This window comes from Podarcis cretensis, assembly GCF_951804945.1.
Source record: "Podarcis cretensis genome assembly, chromosome: 17".
NCBI classification, from domain to species: Eukaryota; Metazoa; Chordata; class Lepidosauria; order Squamata; family Lacertidae; genus Podarcis; species Podarcis cretensis.
In genome coordinates, this window is record NC_137187.1 from 9,351,949 (window position 1) to 9,379,205 (window position 27,257).

Consider the following 27,257-nt stretch of genomic DNA (forward strand, 5'->3'; position numbering starts at 1 on the left):
GTAAGGAGAAAGAAGGTACATTCATGCATATGTGGTGGGATTGTAAGAAAGTAAGGGGGTTCTGGGAGATGATATATAATGAACTAAAGAAAATGCTAAAATATAGCTTTGTTAAGAAACCAGAAACCTTTCTGCTGGGAATAACAAGAATGGACATAAATAGGAGAGACTGTAAACTTTTTCAGTATGCAATCACCGCAGCAAGAACACTGTTGGCCCAAAAATGGAAACAAGAAGAAGTACCGACTTTGGAAGAATGGAGGACAAAATTAACAGACTATGCAGAACTGGATAAATTAACTGGGAAAATCAGATTCCAAAAGGATCACAGGTTTTTTGAGGACTGGGGAAAATTTACGGAGTATTTGAAAACTGTATGTGAGGACTGTACAACGCTAGTGTGCTTTAAAGAAGCTTTGTGAAAATACAAGGAATATTGTTAGAAAGCAAATAAGGTCAGAAATATAGTGTTTAATGGCAATATTAAAATTAAGGAATGTGAAGATAGGATTCGAACTACGAATGATTGTCAGAGAAGTTGAGGGAGGTCCAATAAGCTAAAATATGTGATGTGTAAATTGATATGACTGGAGTTTTTCATGGAAAAAATTTTAATAAAAAAAAGAGAGAGAGAGCAGAAGGCTGATCTATAAGATGGTAAAGTGGTATTTTCCTTGAACATTTTAGCAGCCACTGGCCCATTTGAAAACAGGGGCTGACTGGTAGTATTCCAAATAAGACATTTGACTTGTCTAGCTTGATATCCTAACTACATATAACGTGACTGCACTGAAAGGGTTTTGCTTGAGATGATAGCTTCTTTGCACGACTATTCAGTAGTTCTTTTCATACCTGGCAGAAAAATGTCAGTGAAATGACAGATCATTTCTCACGGGGAGAAATGTTCCATTAGGGGTCCATCTGGTTCAGCGTTTATATTAGTGCACTCTGGGAGATTGCCAAGATTCGGATTATGGTGTTATTTTGCTCCGTGTTATGTGTAATTTTTTGTTTGCATGTGCAACAAATGTGTAAACTAACCAGTTTCCTGTGACATCCACACTCAGAGATTTCTGGATTGACTTTAGTTAGTGAAAATAAGCCAGGAGCAAGCATGTTTTTATGTCCTGTTTTTTGTTGTTCTCAAATCAACTTACTTAGAGTAGGGGGCGAGGGTAATGCCATGCTGTGTGGCATCGGTTGCCAACAAAAAGAAGAGGAGGAGGAGTTTGGATTTGATATCCCGCTTTATCACACCCCTTCAGGAGTCTCAAAGCGGCTAACATTCTCCTTTCTCTTCCTCCCCCACAACAAACACTCTGTGAGGTGAGTGGGGCTGAGAGACTTCAAAGAAGTGTGACTGGCCCAAGGTCACCCAGCAGCTGCAGGTGGAGGAGCGGAGACGCGAACCCGGTTCACCAGATTACGAGTCTACCGCTCTTAACCACTACACCACAATGCCCATATATGCCCATAGAGGCCTTTCCGACTAAGTGTAGGAAGAACCTTCAGACAGTAAGAGCTGTTAGGCAGTGGAACAGACTCTCTAGGAAGGCGGTGGACTCTCCTTCCTTGGAGGTTTGAAGAAGAGGTTGGATGTCCACCTGTCATGGATGTTTTAGCTGAGATTCCTGCATCGCAGGAGGGTTGGACTAGATGACCCCCGGGGTCCCTTCCAACTCTGCAACTCTATGATTCTATGAATGATGCCTCTGTGGCTACTCCTAGACTGCAAGCCTAAGCTGCCATCTTGTGTATGCTTCCTTGGGAGGAAGCTCCACCCAATTCATCCGTGGAATTGAGCTTCATGGCTGCAACCCTAAGCATAGGAACAAAGGAAGCTGCCTTATAACTGAATTAGGCCAGTGCTCCCATCTGGCTTTGTATCAATGACTGGCAGTGTCTCTCTAAGGATTTCCTCCAGCAGCCATATCTGGAAATCTGTGACCTCCTCCCTACAACACACGCACTCCACCACTGTGTTATAGCTGTGCCCCCAAAGCACACTGGCCAGATCACTGGGACTTCCTTCTAAGCAGAGTTAGGGACAAACTGCACTTCCCACGATCAGGGGGGAAACAAAGGGCCAGGCTGCCAGGGCTGGAGTCAGATGCAGGTCAGCACAAAGAAGCCAGTTGTCAGTGCCCAGTTGACTTTTTATTTGAGGAAATGAACATACAATTCAGTGACACTTCCCAGTAGGTCCTGCCCCTGTGGAGCAGTTGTCAGGACTGAGGTCCCTGCCTTCTGAGGCTCCTCCTCTCCCAACCAGTCTCAAACAGCATCTGAGCTTCTCTGGCCTCTGCTCCACTCTCCTCATTATTCTGTGCATTCTTGGAGACAAGGCTGGAGGGGAGCTTGTCCCAGGAGGAGAGGGAGACTCCCTGGATTCTTCAGCAGTCTCTTGACGCCCCTCCTCTGCTTCAGCCTTGGAGTCTGAACTGCTTCCTTCCACAGGTTCTTCCTGCTCACTAAACTTTGTTGCCCCTTCAGCATCCAGCTCCTCCTCCCTCTGATCTCCCCTCACTGTCCCTTTCCCAATCCCCAGGCTCTGAGCCTTCCTCCTCTGGGGTCTCCCTTTGGGGTTCCCTGACTGATGCCTCCCACTCCTCCTCATCGTGCAGCCAGTCTCTGACACAGACTGAAGAATAGCACTTACTGCAACTGCTTCCCTAGATTCTCCGAATTACAGAAATTGGCCTCTCTGCCTATAATGGCCACTGACACATAGCTTAAAAAAAAAGAAAGAGGAGACTGATTTGCAAATGCTGTATATAGATGCACATTTAAAAATGACTATTACCCTACTGAGTCATACAAAGTAGACCCATTGGTTTCAGTGAATCTGAGTATGAATTAGCAGGATGCATGATTTTACTCTTGAGCATGACTAATGTTAGATATCACCCTATAATTTTTATAGAGGAATATGATACAGCTCACTGTAGTGGGGAGAACCAGGGCCTGTGTGCATGGGCTAAGTCTTCTGCCAAGGTGCTTGCTTCTGATGGGCAGTTCCTGGGCCCCTGCATTCCTCCTTTACTTTTAAACCAGATTTGGAATGGACAGCCATTCAAACAGAGGTCATCAGACAGAGAACGGCCACCTGTCCTTATCAGGTCCCTATCCTAACCTTATCCTGCCACCTCTCCTTATCCTAACCTTCTGATAGCCCTTCAAATGGTCACAAGTCTTCTCCAAAGGAGGACACTGACCTGCTTGTGCTGCTAATGTGTGCATGTGGTACCAGTTGCTCTGCCATGGAGACCTTGTCCATTTTCCACATAATTTAAAAAGGCTGCATTTTGTGTGTTGTTTCCTAAACAAACGAAGATGTGAAGTTAGACTCTCTTTTAAAAAGTACTAGGGATGTAGTGAGACCAGAGGGACATCGCCCAGCTGTGAGTCGTGAAGGCCGCTCCCTGCAAGGCCCTTTCCACCTGGCCTAGGGGGCAGGGCCCACACTTACCTGGCTCTACCAAAGTGGTTCCTGGGGAGACCAGAGGGGCATTGCTATGCCTGACAACAAACCCTAACTATTGGATTCTTTTGTCCCATCTTTTGGTGCCTGCCAAACAGCCATGTCTTATACTCTTTATAAGAGTATATACTCTTGTTAATTATGCTGTTTTAAATGTGCATTTTATATTTGATTTCACTTAAGCAATATTTTTTCTTTTGAAATGTTTGGAGTTTTTTTGGTCAACTTTGTTTGTCTTAAATAGGTGTTCTGCAGTTGACCTCCTTTGTAATGTTTTATTTTGAAATCTTTAATATTGTAGTTTTCAGTTAATTATGTTGCTTTCGCGGTATTTTCCTTAAAAATATAAAGATTTTCCTTAAAAATATAAAGTATAGAAATAAAATAAAATAAATACATACATTAGTGGCAGTGAGCGCAGGTACATAGACGAAAGCAGTATCTGGACAGCGAAGGATAGTCTGGATGTGACAAGTTGTGTTTTGGTAATTTCAAGACTTGATTATTGCAATGTACTCTACTTAAGGTTGTCTGGAACCTCCTCCGGTGCACAATACTGCAGCTATATTTGTCAATAGGGACAGACTCCTGCCAGCACTTAACTCCAGTGCTTAAAAAGCTTACAGTGGCTGCCAATATTACCAGGGCAATTTCATGTATTGTATTAATTTAAAACCTTCACAATATTTTGAGGACAACCCGAGTCCTTATATCACTTAGACACGCTAACTATTCAGTATATAAATGCCTGGAGGAAAATAAACATGAAAACTGGGACAGTAGACAGATCATCCCGCACTAGGTTTGAATCATGATTTACTTCTGTATTGTTTTCTCTCATGCCCTCTGTTCATATTTGTCTCCATGTCTTCTAGCAATGGATCAAGAGTAATTACAGTGATATCTCTAGTTACGAACTTAATTTGTTCCGGAGGTCTGTTTTTAACCTGAAACTGTTCTTAACTAGAGGTGTGCTTTCGCTAATGGGGCCTCTTGCTGCCGCTGCGCCGCCAGCACACGATTTCCGTTCTCATCCTGGGGCAAAGTTCTCAACTCGAGGTAACTCTTCCAGGTTAGCGGAGTTTGTAACCTAAAGCGTTTGTAACCTGGGGCGTTTGTAACTCGAGGTACGACTGTCCACACTATTAAGGTATTATTCTCATTAGCTAGTTTACATGAAGAAAATGTGCCTTTCCCCAAATGATCTGCTACATTTATACGTAAGTGTCAGAGCTGCCCAAGGTCCCAGCTCACAGAGGACCAACGCCAGGTCGTGGTTATATACAAAAGTCTTTATTGAAGTTCAGTTTCCATTCCAAAGCCGTAGCGCGCAGCTCTACGTCTTAAACCCTAGACCGCCGAAGTTCCGTCTGAGTCTCCTCCCCCTAGACACCAGTTTAAGACTCTAGCCTTACTCCACCTCTTCCGTTGTTCTTTCCTCCTCTGGGTCCATCTGCCCGCCGGGGTGTTGCCCTTTCTGGACTCTTCTGACGCTGAAGAGTCCCCGGATTCTCCCCCCTGCCTCCGGTGTGCTTTAGGACCTGGCTCCCAATCCGAGCTCCCTGCTGTCCCGCGCGCCTGTACATTTGAACTTGGCGCGCGCCCCCACCCGGCCACCTTCCTCCTGACCGTTACACTGCTCCTGTCACTGCTTCCCCCTTCGGGGGGGCTAGCTGGATCTGACTTCCCCTCCGTTCCCTCACTCAGCGATAGGAGCGTGGTCAGCCCTGACTCATGGGACTCTTCCCCCCCGCTACGCTCTGGTGGGGAAACTGGTCCCGATCTCCAGCTGCTGCTTTGGGAGTCGCTGCTGGCCCCTAGCTTCTGGTGCGTCCCTCCCGGGACCCCCCTTGCCCTGGCCATCAGAGCCCCCTTCTGTGAATCTTCCGATTCGCTGGAGAGGCTCATGGAATCTCTCGGGCCACTGTCATCTTCCCCTACGCTGCCCTCAGATTCTTCCCCTTCACTCTCCATCTCCCCTCTTCCCTGTGCTTCTGCTCCTGAGCCCCTGACATCCATCCCCCCCTCGAAGCCCCCCTTCCCCCCTCCCTCTTCTGGTGTGGGTTCCGGGTGCTCCAGTGTTGTGGGGGTGAGTGCAGGATACAGTTCATCTCCCCTGGTGTGCAGCCAGCCAGCTGGCTCCTGCCAGTCCGTGACGGGCTCGTCAACGTCGATCCCCTCTGCTTCCATTTCTCTGCAGGTGTGCTCGAACCCAGGATCCTCCCCCAACACGTCCATGTCCCCCTCTCCCCCTGTTGCCTCGGGTGACGTTGCGTGCAAGGGCCCTCCCGGCAGTTCCCTGCTCCACCCCACTTCCGGTTGATCTACCCACCAATAAGAGCGGTCTGTGCCAAACCCTGAGATTGATCCCTCTGGGGAGGTAGTCTCTGGCGCCGTTTCCTCAGCTGGTGAGAACCCCTGGAACGTGCTGGCTGAGAGTGTGGGTGTGAAAAGATATTCATCGAAATAATCTGCCGGCATGGGTCTGTGTGGGAAGAGTGCATGAAACTCGTCTTTGAGGTAGTGCTCCTCCACGGCATAGTACAGTACCCACCTGTTGGCGCTGGCCGGGGCACCTTCCCTGGCGAGGAGATATTCAACCCCCTCTTCCCCCCATCTCGAGTCTAAAATCTCTGTGACCTCGTTGAGTGGCTCTGCTCTCGGTGACCCCCCCTTCGTGGGCGCCTCGCTGAGCGGGCCTGGTGCGGTCCCTGGCACCTGAAACCTGTGGGGTGCCTTGTAGGGTGTGAGCACTGATCTATGAAAGACCGGATGCATTCTGGAGCCCTCCGGGAGTGTCAACCGGAAGGCTACTGGATTGATCTGTGCCTCGACTAGGTAAGGCCCTAGCTGCTTGTGTCCGAGCTTCTTCTTAGCTAACGATCTGGCCGGCACTGCCTGGGCTGCTAACCAGACCCAGTCCCCCACCTGGATGTCTTCCCCAACTCTCCTGTGTTTGTCCGCCTGCACTTTGTAGGCGTGTTTTGCTAGCTCCAACTGCCGTCGGAGTTGCTCGTGGACCTCCTGTAGCTCCGCTGCCAAGGCCTCTGCTCCCTGTGGCTCCCCTTCCCCCACTCTCTCTAATCCCGGGAAGGTTCTGGGATGCCGCCCATTATTGGCGAAGAACGGTGTCACCCCCGTGGACACGTGCTTCGTGTTGTTGTAGGCAAACTCGGCCAGCGGTAGGTAATCCACCCAGGTCGAGGGTTGTTGATTCGCGTAGCATCTCAGGTACTGCTGCATGATGGTGTTGACCCTCTCCGCTTGTCCGTTGGTCTGCGGGTGTCGTGCCGACGCTAAGTTGATCTTGACGTTCAGGATGCCCAGCAGCTTCTGCCAGAAGTTCGAGATGAACTGGCGACCCCGGTCGGACAGGATGGACCGCGGTAAGCCGTGCACTTTGAACACGTGGTCTATGAACAGTTTGGCGGTCTGTTCCGCCGTGGCCACCTTCGCGCAAGGGATGAAGTGCGCCATCTTGGTGAACATGTCTACGACCACGAGTACCGCCGTTTTGCCCCGCGAGCTGGGCAGATCTGTGACAAAGTCCAGGGCCACTCTCCCACGGTTCGAGCGGCGTCTGTAGCGGTTCCAGCAGTCCCGCCGGCGGCCTGTGTACTGGCTTGGCCCTTTGGCATGTGTCACACCTAGTAACATACTCTGCGACTTCTCCCCTCATCTTGGGCCACCAAAAATCTCTGGCTACTAATTCCGCCGTCTTGTCCTTGCCAAAGTGCCCGGCGCTGGGCGCGTCGTGTAACTGCTGCAGTACTTTCGCGCGGAGGTCGTCTCCCAGCACGTAGAGGGCCCCTTTGCGGATGAGCAGTCCGTCGCGTATCTGGAACTCGTCGTCCTTCGCTGTGCCTCTTCGCACCTCCTCCATCTTGGATTGCGCGAAGGAATCCGCCTGCAGCGCGCGACGTACCGCGTCCAGGTCCACGGTGGCGGAAGCGCACGCCCACGCTTTCGGTGCGAAAATGTGCTTGGCCGCCACCGGTGCCGCTTCCTCGAGATACTGCGGCTTCCTGGATAGCGCATCCGCCATGACGTTGTTGTCTCCCGGGATGTATTCTATCCTGAAGTCGAAATCCGCAAAGAACTCCGCCCAGCGGATGTGTCTCTGGTTCAGGAACCGCGCCGTGCGCCAGTACTCCAGGTTCTTATGGTCCGTGTGGACCTGCACCGTGTGTTTGGCTTCGATGAGGAAGTGCCGCCACGCCTTGAAGGCTGCATGAATGGCCAGCAACTCCCTGTCCCAGATGGTGTAGTTCTGCTCCGACTTGCTGAGTTTCCTGGAGTAGAAAGCACACGGCCTCCAGTCCCCTTGCGGATCTTGCTGCAACAGGACCGCCCCCACGGCTCTGTCCGAGGCATCCGTTTCAACCCTCATTGGTCGGCTGGGATTGACGTGTAGCAGCTGTTCTTCGGACGCAAAGAGACGCTTGAGCCGCTGAAAGGACTGCTCCGCTTGGTCCGTCCAGACGAATTTCTTCTTCTTGGAGCTGAGAGTGTCCGTGATGGCCGCCGTCTGCATTGCGAACCCCTTGATGAACTTGCGATAAAAGTTGGCGAAGAGTTGCCCTGGCCATCGGAGCCCCCTTCTGTGAATCTTCCGATTCGCTGGAGAGGCTCATGGAATCTCTCGGGCCACTGTCATCTTCCCCTACGCTGCCCTCAGATTCTTCCCCTTCGCTCTCCATCTCCCCTCTTCCCTGTGCTTCTGCTCCTGAGCCCCTGACAGTAAGTATCACCTCAATATAATTCCTGGACTTCTGTAGCATAATTTGTTGTTCTGTCGCTAGATATCCCCCCCCCTTTGGTTCATGAAGGAGGGGGGTGTTGGGCAAGGTCTATTGTCACTTGTGTCCTGTGAAGAACCCAGCACACTTTTGATATTGAGGACGTGTTAACACGGCAGCATGAGCGCATGAAGTTTGGCATTGTGGGAATGCACACCAGTGGAGAAATCGGCACAGTGAAAATGTTTAGTTACCAAAACAGAATAACTCTCCATCGATTTGTTGCAATAGGCTTTAAGAACGGGGGCGGCGGTGGAGATCAAGCTTTCAAGTGAAAAGGAACGCATTATTATTACTTCAAGCCACACATGTCAAACAACAATTCTCAGCAAAAAAACAAGTTTTATTGGGGGGAAACTCACAATTTAACAAAAAAAAACCCCAACACATTTATTTCTTCATTGGGCTAAAAGTTATTGCTCAGTAACACACACTAATTTAGGAGCAGCCAAAGTGATGCCCCTCAGATGTTGCTGGACTTAAACTCCCAGTATGCCCAGTGAGAATTGCCAGTGGTCTGGGATGATGGGAATTGTAAGCCAACTGGAAAGCACCACGCAGGCTAACCGGGATAATTCCTATTAAAAAACTAGAAATCTCATCTTACTGTTCAAAGCCTCTAAATGTGAATCAGAAAACAGTGAGTCAAACCACCCCCTTTTTTAAAAAAAAAGTTACAGTGTAGGTCAGGCTAGTCTTCAGATGCTCAGGCCTGTTTCATTCACAAAAGTATCACAATGAAGGTGCTGTGAAAATACTTGGGGGGCAGTGGCTTCACATGGTATAAAAGTTGTTTGCCCTGTTGTTTGTGCAACTGTACAGATCCATCTTTGCTTTGTGGCCAGCAAAGACTCTCCATGCAGATAGTCACATATACGTTATAGCCATTCAGTTCCAACATGTTCCTGGCAAATAGCATTTGACTGCCAATATACATGAAACTTCCTTCACTTTGATTCAAAAACTTAGATTATGAGGACTCTTGAAACAGCTTAACCACAATAAATGCCTTTTCCAAGATACCTGCCCATATATAAACCAACTCCTGCAGGGGCGACACCAACTTCAATGAAATGGCATTAAATATATCCTTTTGGCTACTGGTTTGCACATTTTTACCATTTCGACCACAAAAGCAGTAGAACATTTGTGAGCTTGCTAGTTCTTGGAAATTGATGCATCACACACAACTTTTTATGAAGCTGGGTAGACTGATTTTAATGGCAAACTACGGTATGTGATTAAGACCCTTTTCAGTCTTAAGGATTTTAGAGGGAAAAGGACATTAAGTCATCAACATCATCTCTGAAGTCAAATTGCAAATGAAACATTTAGGACACCTGATACAATTTCCAAGTTGTTTCCAAATGCAAACACAATTATGCACAAAATACTGGGCTTGAAAAGCTTGCAGGCCTGTTTTCCATAATGTACCATGAGTAGATCACATATTTGGTTTGACCCTGCGCTCGTGGGGTTTTCTACTGCTGTAGTTTCCTAAACTTGAGTGCCCACAACTGAAAAAATATATAGCCCACCAAAGTTTAATGATGATTAATAAGGAAAATTTTGGCTTTTAAAGCCAGAAGAGAAGCAACCAATCTTTAAAACAAGGTGATGACATGGTAACTTGCACTGCCATTACAAGCAGGTACTGAGCCTAGCAAAATAATAATTGCCAGCACACAATTCTCCACTTTTACATTGTTCAACCTCACTTATTTTAAAGCTTCGTCGCCAAAGTATGAGAAATCAATTAAAAATATATTACTGCAAATGCATAACACACATAAAACACCAAACTATAGTAATAAAAATGGCCCGCATATATTAACAACTTAGCTAACTTATTTTGCGTATGTACATTTTTTTCAGCAATCAGTTGACACTGTACTGATCTAAAACTACTAACCAATGAAAAAGTTAAGAAACTCAAAAAACTAGTCTACTTCAAGAGCTCCGGAGCCGACATATTAATCTTTACATACTGAATTGTTCAATACGTGGAGACTTCACAATCCAAGACCCAAAACCATGCTGCTCCAGGTAGGTTTTCAGCAAATATTTCGCTCCTTGGTAGGACTCTGCCATAATCTAAATTTTAAAAGTTCAATTAATAATTTAACAGTGAGGTTAGTATAAGGAAATCCTCACAATGTGTTTTGAAAGTTTGCATACGGCAAGCTTGTTAAAATGCACATGCTCCAGAAGGCCTATTTATCTCTAATAAAATTATTAATAATAATTAAATATCATCCAAAGATCACAGGGTGGTACACAACATAGAAACACAAAATACAATGTAAGAAATGAAAACCAATAACGCACCCCCCCCGCCATAAACATATTTAAAAAGACATAAATTGCTTAATCTGCCAAAGGACTGGTTAAAGGGAAATGTTTTCACTTGGTGCCTAAATAAGTTGACAGGCAAGCCTCCCTGGGAAGAGCACTCTTGCATAACGTAGCTGGGTAGGAGAGCTGAAAATATTGCCAATATATTTCACATCTGGCAACCAATGCGCCCCTTGGGTTTCATATAGTACATGGGTAAAAAGGTAAAAGGGACCCCAACTGGTAGGTCCAGTCGCAGACGACTCTGGGGTTGCGGCGCTCATCTTGCTTTACTGGCCGAGGGAGTAAAGCTTCCGGATCATGTGGCCAGCATGACTAAGCCACTTCTGGAGAACCAGAGCAGCACACGGAAACGCCGTTTACCTTCCCACCGGAGCGGTACCTATTTATCTACTTGCACTGCGTGCTTTTGAACTGTTAGGTTGGAAGCAGGGACCAAGCAACGGGAGCTCACCCCGTCCTGGGGATTTGAACTGCCAACCCTCATAGCCTTTTAGCAGCTGTGTGGCTCATTTAGCAGAATTACTGTATTTAGCACTAACTCTGGAAGTTTACACTCAATTCTGACCCAACTAAGCCTCCTGTCAGGAGTATACATTCTCCTACCTATGCAAACTGCCTTTAACCCCCAGCCCTTTCTACAGTTCGAAGCTGAAGAGGGCACAAGGATCTATCAGCTACTTTATCATGCTATTCCTATCTTTTAAATACAAGATTAAAGCCAATGTAACACATTGGTTAAAGCAGGTGGATAGATTACTAAATTTCTTCCCTGTATCATGGTAAACAAATTACTGATATGTTCTTGTTCTAAAATACAATAGAACCACGTATACTACTGAATTACTTTCCAGATTAATCAATACTATTGAACTGTGACCTTTAGATTAACAGCTATTCAAATAACAAGATCTAGGATATTGTTTCCCCTTGCTAGCGTTAAAACCAAACCAATTCTGAACTCAGTGAATGAACAAAATAGAATTCACGAGATCTGCGCTTACAGCAAGTTTCCTTTCATCAAGTCTTACCTTCGCTTCATGGTAGGTGCCCGCTTTAAGTAAATCATCTCTCTTTGATTCTTTAACCACTAAATTGAAACGACTTAACATTGCAGCCTTGCAAAGACGACTTGCCATTGAAATGCCGCTTTTGAATGGTGAACTAGGTATGAAAAATAGTGAGGATAAAGAGCACACTAGTGGTTATTTGTCTGAATTCAACTAGTTACAGAGAGCAAAGTTACTGAAAATCCTTAACAGGTTTAGGGTTACGTGGAAAACTAGAAGCCTCCGTTTCAAAGTTATTTTATAGAATGCATAACCATGATTAAAAAAAAGTAAAGGTAAAGGACCCCTGACAGTTAAGTCCAGTCGCGGATGATGCTGGGGTTGTGGCGCTCATCTTGCTTTACAGGCCGAGGGAGCCAACGTTTGTCTGCAGACAGTTCTTCCGGGTCATGTGGCCAGCATGACTAAGCCAATTCTGGCGCAACGGAACACCAAAATCAGAGCAGTGCATGAAAACGCCGTTTACCTTCCCACCAGAGCGGTACCTATTTATCTACTTGCACTTTTTGGTGTGCTTTGGAACTGCTAGATTGACAGGAGCAGGGACCGAGCACATGAGAATAACTTCCAACTTGTTTTGAACAGAGGACGATTAAGCTAAGGTGCTTCTTTCAATTTAATGTACTTTTTGTTATAAACATTTACCTTTCTGTGATCTTCCCATTTAGCCCATCTACGACCTCCAACGACAAGTCTCCTTGGGACCAATTCAAACTAAGAGATCTGCGTTCCAAATCTACCTGTACAGCGTAAGCAGCAGTTACCAAGCTAATGCGAGGTTTGTTCACCATGTAGAACATGGGCAGTTTTGAAGTGAGAGCATCATCTACCCGTTGTTTGATAGCTATTTCCAGTCCTCGCGTATCATGGCAGTGCCCATCTCCTAAAAAACATTAAGAACCCCACCAAATATTAAGAGAAGATCAAGGCATGCTTCTAGACTCTGAAGCTTTGTTCTATGGAGATGTACAGTTACCATTTACTCTCTGCTTTAAGCCCCATTCCCATAGAACATTAGTTTTCAGAAATTAACAAGACATGTAGCACACTAAACGCAGATACTAGAAAACAGCCAGTGTTTTAATATTTAATACTGACTGAAAGGAGAGACTCAAGTCTAAACACACAAGGTGCATACTGGATGTGCACTAGGAAGTTAACCACATAACACCGGTCTTGAAAGACCTACCGTACTTTTCGCACCATAGGACGCACTTTTCCCGTCTTAAAAACTAAGGGGAAAAGTCTGTGCATCCTATGGAGCGAATGCAGGGGGGAGGCAGGCAGGAAAAGCCCCCAAGAGCCCCACACAAGCTTCATGCGGCTCTTGCGGGCTTTTCCCCAGGAGGGAGAAGGGACTGACACCGCCAATCAGTCCCTTCTCCCTCCTCTAGAAAAGGCTTGCGCAACCTCTGCAGCCGGGGGGGGGGGGGAGGCTGCGCAAGGCTAAAGAGGAAGCCGGGGCAGGGGGCAGCGAGCGCGATCCATCCCGTTCGCTGCCCTGGTTTCCTCTTTAGCCTTGCGAGCCCCTCCAGCCGGGCGGGGGAGGCTGTGCAAGGCTAAAGAGGAAGCCGGGCAGCGAGCGCAATCCGTCCCGTTCGCTGCCCTGGTTTCCTCTTTAGCCTTGCGCCCCCTCCAGCCGGGCGGGGGAGGCTGTGCAAGGCTAAAGAGGAAGCCGGGCAGCGAGCGCAATCCGTCCCGTTCGCTGCCCTGGTTTCCTCTTTAGCCTTGCGAGCCCCTCCAGCCGGGCGGGGGAGGCTGCGTAAGGCTAAAGAGGAAGCCAGGGAAGCGAGCACGTTCCGCGAGCCTCTCCGCGATCCACCAGAGGTAGATCTTAACCCTTGCCTCACCTAGGAGCTTCTCTGGGTAGGAATCCCCTCAGCTTAAGTGGGGTGGGGGAAGTGTGGCAGGTAGGGGGGTACCTACCTAGACACTGAAGCCAGTGTCTCTCCGATGAAAATTGGGAGTGGGCATTGTGTGAAGTGGCTTGGATCTCCTGCCGCAGAACTGTAGGACTGTATAGAGTTGGGAGGGCCACCCGAGGGTCATCTAGCCCAGCCCCCTCACAATGTAGGAATCACAGCTAAAGAACGCCAGGCAGATGATCCCCCAACCGCTGCTTAAAAGCCTCCAGTGGTGGAGACCCCCAACACCTTCCGAGGTCATAGAATTGCAGGGTTGGAAGGGAACCCCAGGAGTCATCTAGTCCAGCCCCGGTGGACAGCGGGCGTGATCCATCCCGTTGCGCAAGGCTAAAGATGCTGTGCAAGGCTAAAGAGGAAGCCAAGGCAGCGAGCGGGATGGATTGCGCTTGCTGCCTTGTCTTCTTCTTTAGCCGCGCTGGAGAGGTTTAGCTCCTGGCTGGAGAGGTTGCGCGGCTATGGATCCCGCTCGCTGTCTTGGCTTCTTTGCTCTTTGGGGCTGGGGGGGGGAACCCGGGCCTCCCCCGCAGCCCCGAGAAGCTCTGGGAGAAGCAGACAGGCTGCGCGCAGCCTGTCCATTGCTCTTTGGGGCTGGGGGGGGGAATAATTTTTTTCCCTTGATTTCCCCCTCTTAAAACTAGGTGCGTCCTGTGGTCCGGTGCGTCCAATAGAGCGAAAAATACGGTACATTGGCTCCCAGTACATTTCCAAGCACAATTCAAAGTGTTGGTGTTAACCTTTAAAGCCCGAAACAGCCTCGGCCCAGTATACCTGAAAGAGCGTCTCTACCCCCATCGTTCTGCCTGGACGCTGAGATCCAGCTCCGAGGCCTTCTGGTGGTTCCCTCATTGCGAGAAGCAAAGCTACAGGGAACCAGGCAGAGGGCCTTCTCGGTAGTGGCACCCGCCCTGTGGAACGCCCTCCCATCAAATGTCAAAGAGATAAACAACTACCTGACATTCAGAAGACATCTTAAGGCAGCCCTGTTCAGGGAAGTTTTTAATGTGTGACATCTTAGTGTATTTTTGGTCTTTGTGGAAGCCGCCCAGAGTGGCTGGGGAAACCCAGCCAGATGGGCGGGGTACAAATAATAAATTATTATAATATTATTATTATTATTACACCAAGTGCAGCTTTCTACCCTGTGCATAAGTGTTCACAAACATGGAACTCTCTCTCAAACATTACTGGTGTTCACAATCAGAAATGGCAGAGAGGTGATCTTTTCATGCAAAGGGTACACAATAAAAGTACAAGCACCATGCGAGTGTAGCATACAGATGAACTGATTTCATGTCAATTGGCCCAGAGATTGGATAGACTTAGCTTTCAACCTGTAAATCAAAATTTTTCAAAACTATGTTTTGATATCTCGAACTAGGGTTCCCGCCAGGACTATGGGAACTGTAACCCATGACACCTGGAGGGCACTAGGTTGCGAAAGGCTTTTAAAATGTCATTTTATATTTTAGTACTGAATTTTGTAAGCTGGTTAAGCACTTTGAATAGAAAAAAGATAAGACATTTATCAAACTTAAAGCTAAATTTCATGTTACTGTATGTTTCAGAAGCTGTTCTGTTTTGGGGGCCGCTTAACAACCCAACAGACAAGCGTGAAAGTATGTGATCTGTTATGAAGCATTTTAACAGTATTTAATAAGTAGAAGTCACTCACTTACCAACAATGATCCTGTTAACATAAACGGGCTGAATGAAGTGACTTAGCAAGGCTCCCTGAACACCCAGTACTTCCCATCTTGTCAGTTTGTCACTAGCAGACATGCTGCTTATTCTAGAAATTTCAGCAGGGCAGTAGACAGTGAGATAAACCTTGCCTTCCACGGCGACATGAAGGCACAGTTCCTCATCAGCTTCAAATGCAGATGCAGAATTGGGACTGAGGCGTCTATAATTAAGTATATAGCACAATAATTAAGATATAGCAGTTTCCCCAGTCATAGCAAAATAGAAGTCAGCCTCTAAGTGGATGCCTTGCTACCAGGGCTTTTTTTCAGCCAGAGCTTGACGGAACTCAAGTTCTAGCCCCTCTCAGGGACTAAAGGTAGCTGGCAAAGCTCCTTTTGGACTAGGTCAACAGCTCAAAGAACTATGGTATCTTTGGCTAATAGGGAGCTATCAGCAGTATGTGATTTCCTTCCAACTGACCTTTTCCTATCACCCTGGCAAGCAATAGCATGCTAATACAGTGGTACCTCAAGTTACATACGCTTCAGGTTACATACGCTTCAGGTTACAGACTCCGCTAACCCAGAAATATTGCTTCAGGTTAAGAACTTTGCTTCAGGATGAGAACAGAAATCGTGCTCAGGCGGTGCAGCAGCAGCAGGAGCCCCCATTAGCTAAAGTGGTGCTTCAGGTTAAGAACAGTTTCAGGTTAAGAACAGACCTCCGGAACGAATTAGGTACTTAACCCGAGGTACCACTGTACATGGAAACATACATAACAGGACAGGCTCCACATTCATAACTGTTGTCACAATCACAATATCAATTATTTCTTTCAAGAGGACCCCTTCTCAACCACTAGGAAGCTATGCCAACAAGGGGAATCTTTTAAGGCTTGGATTCTGCAACAGCTAGTCTTCATCCTTCAATATGAACAGAGCCAGTTTGGGAAGGCAGGGAGCTCCTTTCCAAGATGAAAACAGGTGGTGCCCACCAAAAAGTGGAGTAACTGGTTCACAGCCCAGAAAAACCTACTGTAAATGGGTAGAAATCTGAATACATACATACAAAAAAAAGCAAAACATGTTTGGTAATAATTGGCTAATTGCATATGAGTTAATTTATCAAAGAGAGTTCTATCCCTTCAGTTGTAAACAAAGCACTGTCAATTTGCACTAACTCAGTGCTGGGGGGGAATCAAAAGATGTTCGAAGCAGTGAAAAGAAAATTATCAGCTATCTGTATGAACTGGGCCACACTTAAATTTGATTTTGCATCGCTTCTACGTTACTCTCCCTTTTTCTTTTCAGTAGGTTGGCCTTCCAATAATCGTAACTGCAAACCTCTGCGATAATGATTTACAAATCAGACTAATTAATATTACTTTCTTGTACAGCAAATACAATGTAAAACCATCTTAAAGAGAAAAATGCATCTGCATGAATTAAACTTTATAATGTTGGAATGTCTAATACTTACAGCCTGGACTTAATCTGAGCAGATCCTTTTGGTAACTGATTCATGTAGAGAAATATGCTTACGTTTGGTTTTAGCGCAAGCAAGTTTGAAGATGGCTCAATGCAAAATATGGACTTATCCATCATGGCAGCATTTTTACTGTAGTAGAGCAAAAGCTGTCTATAAAAATACCTTGAAAGAAGCATAAGTATTTTCAGATACAACACAGGATGCATTTAAAATCTGTATTAGAGAAACCAGGATGAAAACAAAACTTTTAGTGTCAAATTACTTTTAGAGTCAAATTACACATTCCCAAGAATTAGCAGGCCCGGGAAGAGCTGGTCTGAGGCCCAGGGCGGGAGTCCCCAGTTGGCTGGGAGGCCCAGGGCATTCTTGGCATGACAGTTTAAGTGTGGTAGACCCCTCATATGGGTCCCTGACCAGTTTAGCCCTCCAAGGCACGGTACAAGTGTACCCGGCAGCAGTTTTAATTTGAGAAAAAGCAGCAGTGTTATTTTATTTTTTTACCTAAGAAGAGAGCGTCTTGCAGTAACAACAGCATGAGAGTCATGCAATATTCTCCCGTCTGGATGACCACATTGACTATAGTTGAATTCACCTGTTCCGATAGCGACCACCTCATGCTGTCTAACTAAAAACAAACAAATATTTGAGAAATTTAGTTGCCCATTTTGGAATTCAGCTTTGTTTTTATTCAATGATATTTTTAGAGATACGTCCTACAGCAGGGGTGCAGAACTGAATTTGATATAGGAATGCAAGAACAAATGATCCCTATATTCTAAACAAAATGCTTGTTTAACCTGTAGGTAGGTTGTATGAATTGTGTATTGCTTTGTAATGATTTGTTGGGTCTCTGGACCATAATAAAGATTGATGATGAATTTGAACAAAGGACTGGGGCCACAAGCTGTCAGCTCCCTGTAGGCCAGTTTGACAGGCCTATCCATCACCTAACATCATACGTAAGATGCAAGCCAGGCAATACAGTGGTACCTTCGTTTATGAACTTAATCTGTTCTGGAAGTCCGTTCTTAAACCAAAGCGTTCTTAAGCCACGGCGTGCTTTCCCATAGCAGCGGGGGACTCAATTTACAAATGGCACACACTCAACAAGAAGCGGAACATGTTCTGCTCCCAAGGCAAAGTTCACAAACCAAAACACCTACTTCCGGGTTTGCGGCGTTCTTAATCCAAGTTGTTCATAAACTAAGCTGTTCTTAAACCAAGGTACCACTGTATGTGCCAAATTCCTAAGAGACAGCACCTCTCAATATTTCCTTTTGAATTTGACACTAGATCCTCACCAGTCCCATGCCTAACTTTCAGTGATGAACGAGTGAGCATGGTTTGAGCCAAACCACATCACTGGGGGGCGGGGGGGGGGCGGGAATAGGGTGGCTTTATGGGGACCAGAAGTTGCCATTGCAATTTCACCAACAACACCACGTTTATGCTTACCTCTTTCAATTATGAAAGCAGCCAGCGAACTGCTACAACTCTGGTACTCTGGATATTTAGCAGTCAAGCTGTTGAATGTTTCCCTGACAGCTTGAGAAATTTTTTCATACGCAAGATGCAGCCCTTCTAGTAAAGTTATAAAGAAAAAGCAAAGCATCAAAACCAACTGTTTAGAAATATTGGAGATCATTACTAAAGGGGAAAAACAGCGTGCATGTATGTTTATTCTCTTTGGTATAAGGAGGAAGTGTGGAATGGTAAATCCTTCTCTTGGGAGTCCACAAAGAGTACTTCAAGTAATGATCTGCTTTCTTAAGTATATACAAGTAGTACACAAGCAAGCTTATCTTTACACAACAGCCCTTCCACACCATTCGCTAGATTAGGTAGCCTACTGCATCTCTGGTTATATCACCAATAATTGTTGTTTTTAGTTGACCCAAAACAAAGCAAAAACGAAAAAAACCAGAGTGATAGCTAACTTAAGATGCCACAACAAAGTTCCATCTTTATAAGCCTAACAATTCTACACTTTATACAGCGATCACCAAACCAACACCTGCAGATGTCAAGGCACCAATGAAGGTCTTGCACCCCAAGCGCTGGGTTAGTGGCTTGTGTGTAAACTGTACTATGGAAACAGCAGTTTATTTGGTGATAAAAAATGAACATGCACAACCATACATTTGATAGAAAAAACAGAATATGCCTACCATAAGGAAGCTTTGAAATGTAGCTAGCTTCAGCTGTTCTTTGAGGTTCAGTTACGGTTGTAGTTTCTGAAAGATTCCTGGGAGGACCTGCAAAGATACGAAATTGGAAAAAATGAGAAGCTAACAACCTAACACGTTACTTAAGAGAAATATATGCTCCTTTAACCAATATATGCTACAAACCAACACAACTGGTCTCTGGAATAGTCAAAGTACCCCACACATCAACTGTCTGCAATACAACTAGACCACGTGGCGCCAAAACTTTGGAATATTCCGACACACATCATAGACACTATGAAGATTCAAAAAATGGCAGAAACGGGGGCAAGAAGATACAGTACTATCTACCACTCTTTTCAGTATCCCCAGCACTAGGGCTCCAATACAGAATAAAAGATTGGGTTAGTCTACGATAACATTGTTCCCCCACCCCTGAACCTGACAGTAAAGAGAAAAACATCATAGTAGCAAAAGTACCTGGATTTTCTAGAGGTTTTGGTTCTGTCTCATCTAACTGCAGTAATTCATCAAGAGCAAGTTTTGCGGCATTGGATTTTGATTCCTTCTTGTTTTGCCCCAATCCAGTCTTATACTGAATGCCATCAACCACAGCACAAAATGCAAAGTATGATCCCAAGAGATTACCTTAAAAAGTGCCACAGGAAATCTTTTTTTAGATAAATGCAATTGTTAAAGTTTTATATTATTATAATTTATGCACATTGCATTTCACCAAATTTGAATTCAATTGTATCTAATAGCTCAATATTGGTAGAAAACCAACCATTCCAGGGATATGCAGACAGCGCTGCTCTTTCCTAATCTTCATTCTCCAGCCAAACCAAGACATAGCTATCATATCATTGTGACACCTAACTTCAAGTATGACAAATTTGAATATCGTTTTCATTTCCAATTTAAATTGGGTTCCTAATCAGTTATTTGGGACTGTCAAATGACAGAAACTTCTTCTAGATAAGTGTTTTAGATGGAGTTACTGATTTCATCAATTCCCAGAATTATGACTTATGCTTTGCATTTCTAGAGCGGGGAATGAGGATACTAAGTTGCAACCAAGCAAAGGCAAGTGACCTCTCCAACAATGGCGGTAGCACAGGAAAGACCGCAAAATATCTAAATGGCAACCAAGGAATAGTATGTCATGGGTCGATTTTAATCAAGTTGTGCAGCCATTGAAATAACAGAGGGACCAAACTAATATTATATGGCAGCTTTGAATGCCACCTATTAAACAGCACCTGTAATGTCCCAGTACTAGAATAGAGTGGATTCCCAAGAAAGTGATTTTATTTAATATATATATATATTTACCTGTTGCTACTGTTTCCTTTAATTCAAGCTGTACGCGCTGCATTTGTGCAAACTGATGCAAAGCAGACACTGGGTTTATATCCCCTCGTTTATATTTTGTGACAAATTCCTTCGGAATTTTCTTGGGAGGAAGTGAAGTGATCGGAACAATGGGTCCTGCTTTGGAATATAGGCAGTCAGGAACTTGACCTAAAATGCATTAGTTGATAATAGCATAAGTCAAAATATTTGCTTGGCAGCTTTTGTCAGTTCATTTTTGGCTATTCAGAAAGTGCTTCTTCACCTTATCAAAAGCATTGTGATATTTTTCAACTTTTTAAAAGCTATTTTTATTTTCAAGGTTGTTACTTTATGAAGTTTTTATATATGACATTTATGTGGTATTTCTCCCAATAAACAAGGTAATTAGAGTCAATCAGGTGGAGTGGGATTGAACTGTAGACTGCTTGCACATAAAGACTATTATGGATACTGGGGAGTTCTTGGGATATTTCCACATATAATTAAGGGACTTCAGGCACTTTAAAGACAAACATTTAAAAAGAAAGACACAAATGTGGGGCTGTTAAAGAAATGTGAACACAATCCCATAGCAATGCATCTAGATTCCTTGTCTCAATAGGGGTTTTAATTATTAAAGCAAAAACAGATATTAAAACCAATAAAACATGATGAAGCATTGAGATATTAACTGGAAGATCTTTGAACAAGTAGCTTTAAGATAAGCAAAAGCAATGTTCTCTCCACACATTTTTTTTTTTTGAGTCTCCAAAAATTCTGATTTCACAGGTATGTGGTCTTAAGAGGTATAAACTCACACAACATTCAGATGGCCAATGAGTATCTTTTGTTTTGGCCAGACCGGTGAAGAAACCTTGCTGTTAAAAGCAAAAACGATTCTGGAGAACAAAAACAAATAGCAGCAGCAGAAATTTGGAAGAGCACAGATCAGGTTAAGACCAGCAGAGTTAAGTTTAAAATGCTAATTTGGCTGCGATCACATCAGACATAGGAAATAGCCTTATTTGAAACACATTTGAAACACTTATGCCACTTTAATAATCATGGCTCACCCAGCCTACCTGAAGTGTGGAAATGGTAGTTGTTAAGGGTACTGGAAACTGTAGCTCTGAGTGCAAAACTACAGTTTGTAGGAGTCCTCGAGCAAAGCCATGGCAGTTAAAACAGAATTAAAAGGGCTCTAAAATATGTCGTGCGGATGTGACCTAACTCCGATCAGCCTTGGACAGCATGGCAACATCTGGAGAAGCCAGGGCACACCACTTCCAGATATTTTGGATAGCATTTGGCCACAAAGGGAGGGGGGGGGGGGGACACTGGGTTAGAAATTATTCAAGAAAACTGCCAGAAACTGCCTTTTCCTCCAGAAAGAAGCAAAATCCTTCAGATACTCCCAACAGGAAAAAGCCTTCCAAGACCGTCAGCCAAAAACGACTGTTTACAAAAACCAACACCATACGATTACCTGAGATGTTGGTCACCTTGGAAGCCAAGGTGGAAATGTTAGACGTTTCTGCCGGTAAAAACATGGCTTTGGCGCTCTCTGCCTGCGGAAACAAGGGAGCCGAGGCCTGCAGAGAAGGTTGCGGCGGCGGCTGGGCGGGCAGGTTCTTCTTCAGCATTTGGGCAAAGCTGGGCACTCGGGACGCCTGGGGCCAGTCGCTCGCCATCTTGCCCCAACCTGGAAACAAAAGCAGGAGTTATTGCCAGAGATTTGGGACTGCTGGGGCGTGTGGGCCCAGCCTTAGGGACACTTGCCCGCTCCTAGTAACACAATAAGGAGGAGGGGGAAAGCAACCCAAACGCCGCTGACTTGACCAGACCTTCCTCAGAAAGGATTTAAACCGACAACAAAGGTCAAACACACAATCCTTCCACAGACAAGATGGCGCAGCGATGCGCCGGGCCTGTAGGCCTCTCTTCCGGAGCCACGGAATGACGCCACCTTGGCCCAACGGAACGCAGCATCCTTCGGGCCAAACCAACCAATTCCAACAGAAGCCGGGCGCACAGGCTGCAAAGAGGGGCATGGCTGCTCAAGCTCTCGAAGCGCTTTTTGCCGTCCCACAACAACCGCCCGAGGGAGAACGCCCTTCCGCCAGGGTGCGCCACTCGCAGGGCCCCACGCATAACACAGGCGGCTTGCTTCCTTGGTCTCTCTCCCCCTACATCCACCATCGTCCTAACAGCTCCTGCGGCACCACAAATACTCAATGGTCACTGGCGCCCCTGAAGTGTGTGTGGGGGGGGGTCCTGGGGACATTTATTTATTATTTCTTTAATTATTTACATCTATATACAGTGGATGCTCGGGTTGCGAACGTGATGCGTGCGGGATGCATGTTCGCAACCCGCAGCGGCGCGTCTGTGCACGTGCGGGTTGCAATTCGGCGCTTCTGCACATGCGCAAAGCGCAAATTAGCACTTCTGTGCATGCGCCGAAACCTGGAAGTAACCCGTTCCGGTACTTCCGGGTTTCAGCGGTCCGTAACCTGAAAAAACGCAACCTGAAGCGCCTGTACCACTTTTTTCTTCCAACAGTCTCAAGGTGGGGTGCAGTGGCCAGATTTACGTATAAGCTAGACAAGCGATAGCTTAGGGCCCCCCCTCTCTTGGGGGCCCCCAAAAAATTTAAAGTAAAAAAACCTGGAGGTACATTTCCAAAATATAAGATAAAAAACAAGTAAAACAAAACCTACACACAGCAAAAATAAATTGTGTTGCGCAGGCTCCTGTGATGGAAGTAATGGGCCCCACCTGCTAGCCTGCTCCCAAAAATATCACTGGTTTGCTCATTTCTATATACAGGGTGCCTACAGTCTGCATGGACTGGTCAATAAATTACCATATAGCATATATGCAACACAAAAAACAGCGGCAACTTGTTGTTGACAAAGGATAGCTGGACATATAAAGGGCCCCATTGCCTTCAGTAGCTCAGGGCCTCATCAAACCTAAATCTGGCCCTGGTGGGGTGTATGGTTCTCCCCCCCCCCACCCAAGCCTGTGAAGTAGGTTAGGCCCAAGGTGGTTCACGGCCAAGTGGGGATCTGAACCCTGCTCTCCCAGGCCCTAGTCAAATCATTGCGCCTCACTGGCTAGGCTCTCTGCAACCCCTTACGGCCCCCCAACAGATTGTGGGCCGGCGAAAATTTTGCTGGGCCTGGGAGGGTTCATGTCTACTTAACTAAAAGGTAAAGGTAAAGGTACCCCTGCCCGTACGGGCCAGTCTTGACAGACTCTGGGGTTGTGCGCCCATCTCACTTAAGAGGCCAGGGGCCAGCGCTGTCAGGAGACACTTCCGGGTCACGTGGCCAGCGTGACATCGCTGCTCTGGCGAGCCAGAGCCGCACACGGAAACGCCGTTTACCTTCCCGCTGGTAAGCGGTCCCTATTTATCTACTTGCACCCGGAGGTGCTTTCGAACTGCTAGGTTGGCAGGCGCTGGGACCGAGCAGCGGGAGCGCACCCCGCCGCGGGGATTCGAACCGCCGACCTTTCGATCGGCAAGTCCTAGGAGCTGAGGCTTTAACCCACAGCGCCACCTGCGTCCCGGTGTCTACTTACCTAAGGAAGGCTGCCTTTTGTTTCATTTTAAAGCAGTCTACTTAACTAGAATGCTTTAAAATGAAACAAAAGGCAGCCTTCCTTAGGGTTAGCGTGTCTTCTGAACTCACCTAGCCCTCTCCAAGTGAGGAGATGCACAGCAACATACTTGGGAGGTGCAAAGTGATTTGGGAGGCGGGGACCTGAATAGTGGCATGCGGTGAATTTTTTTTCATAGAGGAAGAGTTAGGGTTGTATGTAGAGTTGGAAGGGACCCCCAAGGACATCTAGTTCAACCCCCTGCAAGGCAAGAATATCAGCATATGCTCACCCTAGTCTTAATCACTCTCTCTCTCGCACGCTTGATTCTGTTATGATTGGATCCTCTACACTGTTCTGTTTTCTTCAAATCAATAAAAAATATTTCTCAAAAGATCTGTCAGTTAACACACATCAGGCGGAGATTTTTAAAAATACATGGAAAGTGTCTTTAAAGAAAATCCAAATCACCAAAACACCTGGCTTGGATTGTTTATGGGACTTTTAAACAAAACATTTTAAAGAAAACTTGGCATCATATCTGAATTAAAAGAAGGGGGATAAATCCCAGAAACTTGGAAAGAGTCGAGGTTAGTAATGGAACCAAAACCTGGCAAAGATCCTGTTATTAGACTCATACCATTCAACTGCATTAATCAAGAATCAAAAATATTTTCATGCAGACAGATTGGCAAAAATCAGGTGGGCTTTGTAAGAGGGAGGATTTAAATACTTTAATGCTTTTTTTATTTCAGAAAAAGAACTGGCATATAAGTTTAATAGCATCACTGGATTTCATAATGCATTCCACAATCAGATTTTCTTTCTTTCTTCTCTTAAAACAAATGAGGTTCAATTCCAAATTCATTCAACTTCTACATAATTTACAGAAAATCAGTAAGGCTATAATCAGAAATCATGGTTGGGATAGACACACAAAACAGAGGGGCCTTTTCTTGCCCCTACTTTTTGGAACTTTTGGCAATAAGTAGAGACCTTGGCTATAAAAATTAAAACTATTTTTAATTTGCAAATTTAGTAACAAAAGGGGAAAAGGAAAAACAAATATGGCAAAATAGTAATGAAAAACGCCCATCGTATATAAAAAGATTAGAGACAAACCACTTGTGGAGGGTGTCATAATACATGATACAACACACAAGTTAAACTTATCGGCAGATGTTACAGACTTTATGCTTTTCAATGGGTGAGTGGGACTTCCCAATCTGGTACTACCATGCATCCAAATTAGCTCTAATAAACAGAATGTACACATCTGAGAAGCAAATGGAATTGGAACATCTCTACAGGAAATCTCAAACCAAAACAATACATCTCTTATTCACTAAAGCAGTATTAAAAATTTGGGTCAGACTCCTCAGTTAGCTTTCTCTCCACTGACATCAATCCTTCAAAATAAATATGTGCTCTAATAATCACACTCTATTATTATCACTACTAATTTTATTTTAATACACTTCTCTACTAACTTTCTTTTTGTGCCTTGTATTCACACCTAACAAATTACATTTTGCTCCCCCACTTACATTCAACTTTTCATTAGGCACCCCCCTTCAAAAAAACCCAAACCCCGGCAATGATAAGACAGCACTAAGGTCTCTGAACCACATAACAATAAAAAAGCATTTCTCTGAGGTTTTTTTAAGCATTTATGCTTTCTGGCCCATCCCAGAAGTTTTGAATGTATTGACTGACAACAGAGCCAAGGCAGCGACAGAAACGAAGGCTACAAAGATGACAATATTGTTTTTATTATTAAATTCATTACCCTCCCTCCAACAGCAGATTCCGGGGCATGCTAGAACCATTTGAAATTCCTAATTAAACACAGCTAAAACAGATTAGTCACAGGAATAGGGAGGGTCCTGATGACACACTACACAGGTGATAATCATCAGAGTAAAGTAGTGGGCCTTCAACATTTGCCAAAAGCCTAGTCAAAGTGCAGACACAAAATCTCAGAGCTGTGGAGATGGAAGGGACCTCAAGGATCATATAGTGCAATGCAGAAATCTTGCCCACAGTCAACCCTGGATGGGCTCGAACCCCCAACCTTCTGGTTAACAGCAAGATACACTGACCCACTGCAGGGAGGAAATTCCATAACTTTGGAGCTGCAGAAAAGAATGCCCCCCCCCTCACCCAGGCCACCACATTGCTAGTATCTGATCTTCCCTCTACTATTTATGTGCAGTTATTTTGATGTTCTGTATCTTTTGGTACCTAAATAAAAACACTTTTAAAAAAGGCAACAAGAGGCAAAGCACATTTCTGGTTGGGCAGGCCACCTGCCACATTTCTAAGAGAAATGACGGCATATATGCACATTAACCTTTCCACCCTCACTTTACTTCATTTTAAGTAAAACAATTTTTTTAAAGAAAAAAAGTTTGTATTTTATATATGAAGCATTACTCAACCAAATTCCAAACGGCATTAATGAAGAGAAGGCTTTTTTTTTTTAAAAAAAGTGTCCCTACACAATTATTTCATTTTCAAATTAAACATAAAAAACACTGGCAAAATTTATCCAGAAAACCTACTTTAGAACTGGCACAACTGAAAGCAGAGACCTAGCAGTCTCTAAGTAAGTGAGGAAGAACAAGTGAGCAGCTGAGCCCCCAAGTACAGTTACAAGACCCAAAACATGCTTTTGCATATCAAAGGCAACTGCTGACACGTGGAAATAGTCAGCCAGCTTGCAACTCCTCCTCACCTACACGCAACTCCCAACCAAGCCCGTCTCCATCTGGGCTCCCTGCAAACAGAGCAGGAGAGGAAAAGCAACAGACCAAACCAACTGAAAGGAAAAAAGGGGTGACAGGGAGAGTTCATTCTCCCTTTCTTATTAATTAAAGTCCATTTTTATTTTTATTACCATAACATTTCTCCAGCATTTAAAAACACCTCTGACCTATTCTTCATACAATAATATGTTTAGTATATCCTACAGACGGAGTATTAAGAAAAGGTTTCTCCCCCTGCTGTAGAAAAGATGGTTTGTGCAAGACCTCATTGATGAAGGGGTGTGGTGCAAGAAGATTACATGGGGTCTACTAAGGAGGGGGTTAGGGCTGCAATTAAACCATTTATTTTTGTATGATAAGAATAAGAATAAGAATGAATTTTATTATTTATACCCTGCTGACCTGGCTGGGTTTCCCCAGCCAATCTGGTCGGCTTACAGAATATATAAAACATAATAAATAATCAAACATTAAAAACTTCCCTAAGCAGGGCTGCCTTCAGATGTCTTCTAAAAGTTGTATAGTTGTTTATTTCCTTGACATCTGAACGGAGGGTGTTCCACAGGTGGGTGCCACTAC

General features: G+C 45.2%; 1 protein-coding gene across 3 annotated transcripts; it reads right to left on the minus strand.

Moving 5' to 3' along the window:
• Positions 1–8,602: 8,602 nt before the first annotated feature.
• On the minus strand, positions 8,603–26,683 carry ADAD1 (adenosine deaminase domain containing 1). Of its 3 annotated transcripts, none has more exons than XM_079959408.1 (12): positions 26,648–26,683; positions 21,791–22,006; positions 20,305–20,493; positions 19,450–19,617; positions 18,970–19,056; positions 18,257–18,382; positions 17,303–17,426; positions 16,793–16,963; positions 15,307–15,533; positions 12,351–12,588; positions 11,667–11,799; positions 8,603–10,374 (listed from the first exon to the last, which is right to left on the minus strand). In XM_079959408.1, exons 2-12 carry the CDS (start codon positions 21,993–21,995, stop codon positions 10,261–10,263), a joined length of 1,782 nt encoding a protein of 593 aa, XP_079815534.1. In that variant the 5' UTR covers positions 21,996–22,006; positions 26,648–26,683; the 3' UTR covers positions 8,603–10,260. The 3 variants fall into 3 exon arrangements, with proteins under 3 accessions (XP_079815534.1, XP_079815535.1, XP_079815533.1); XM_079959409.1 differs by lacking the exon at positions 26,648–26,683 and adding an exon at positions 26,475–26,621; XM_079959407.1 differs by lacking the exon at positions 26,648–26,683 and adding an exon at positions 22,139–22,470.
• Between the last annotated feature and the right edge of the window lie 574 nt (positions 26,684–27,257).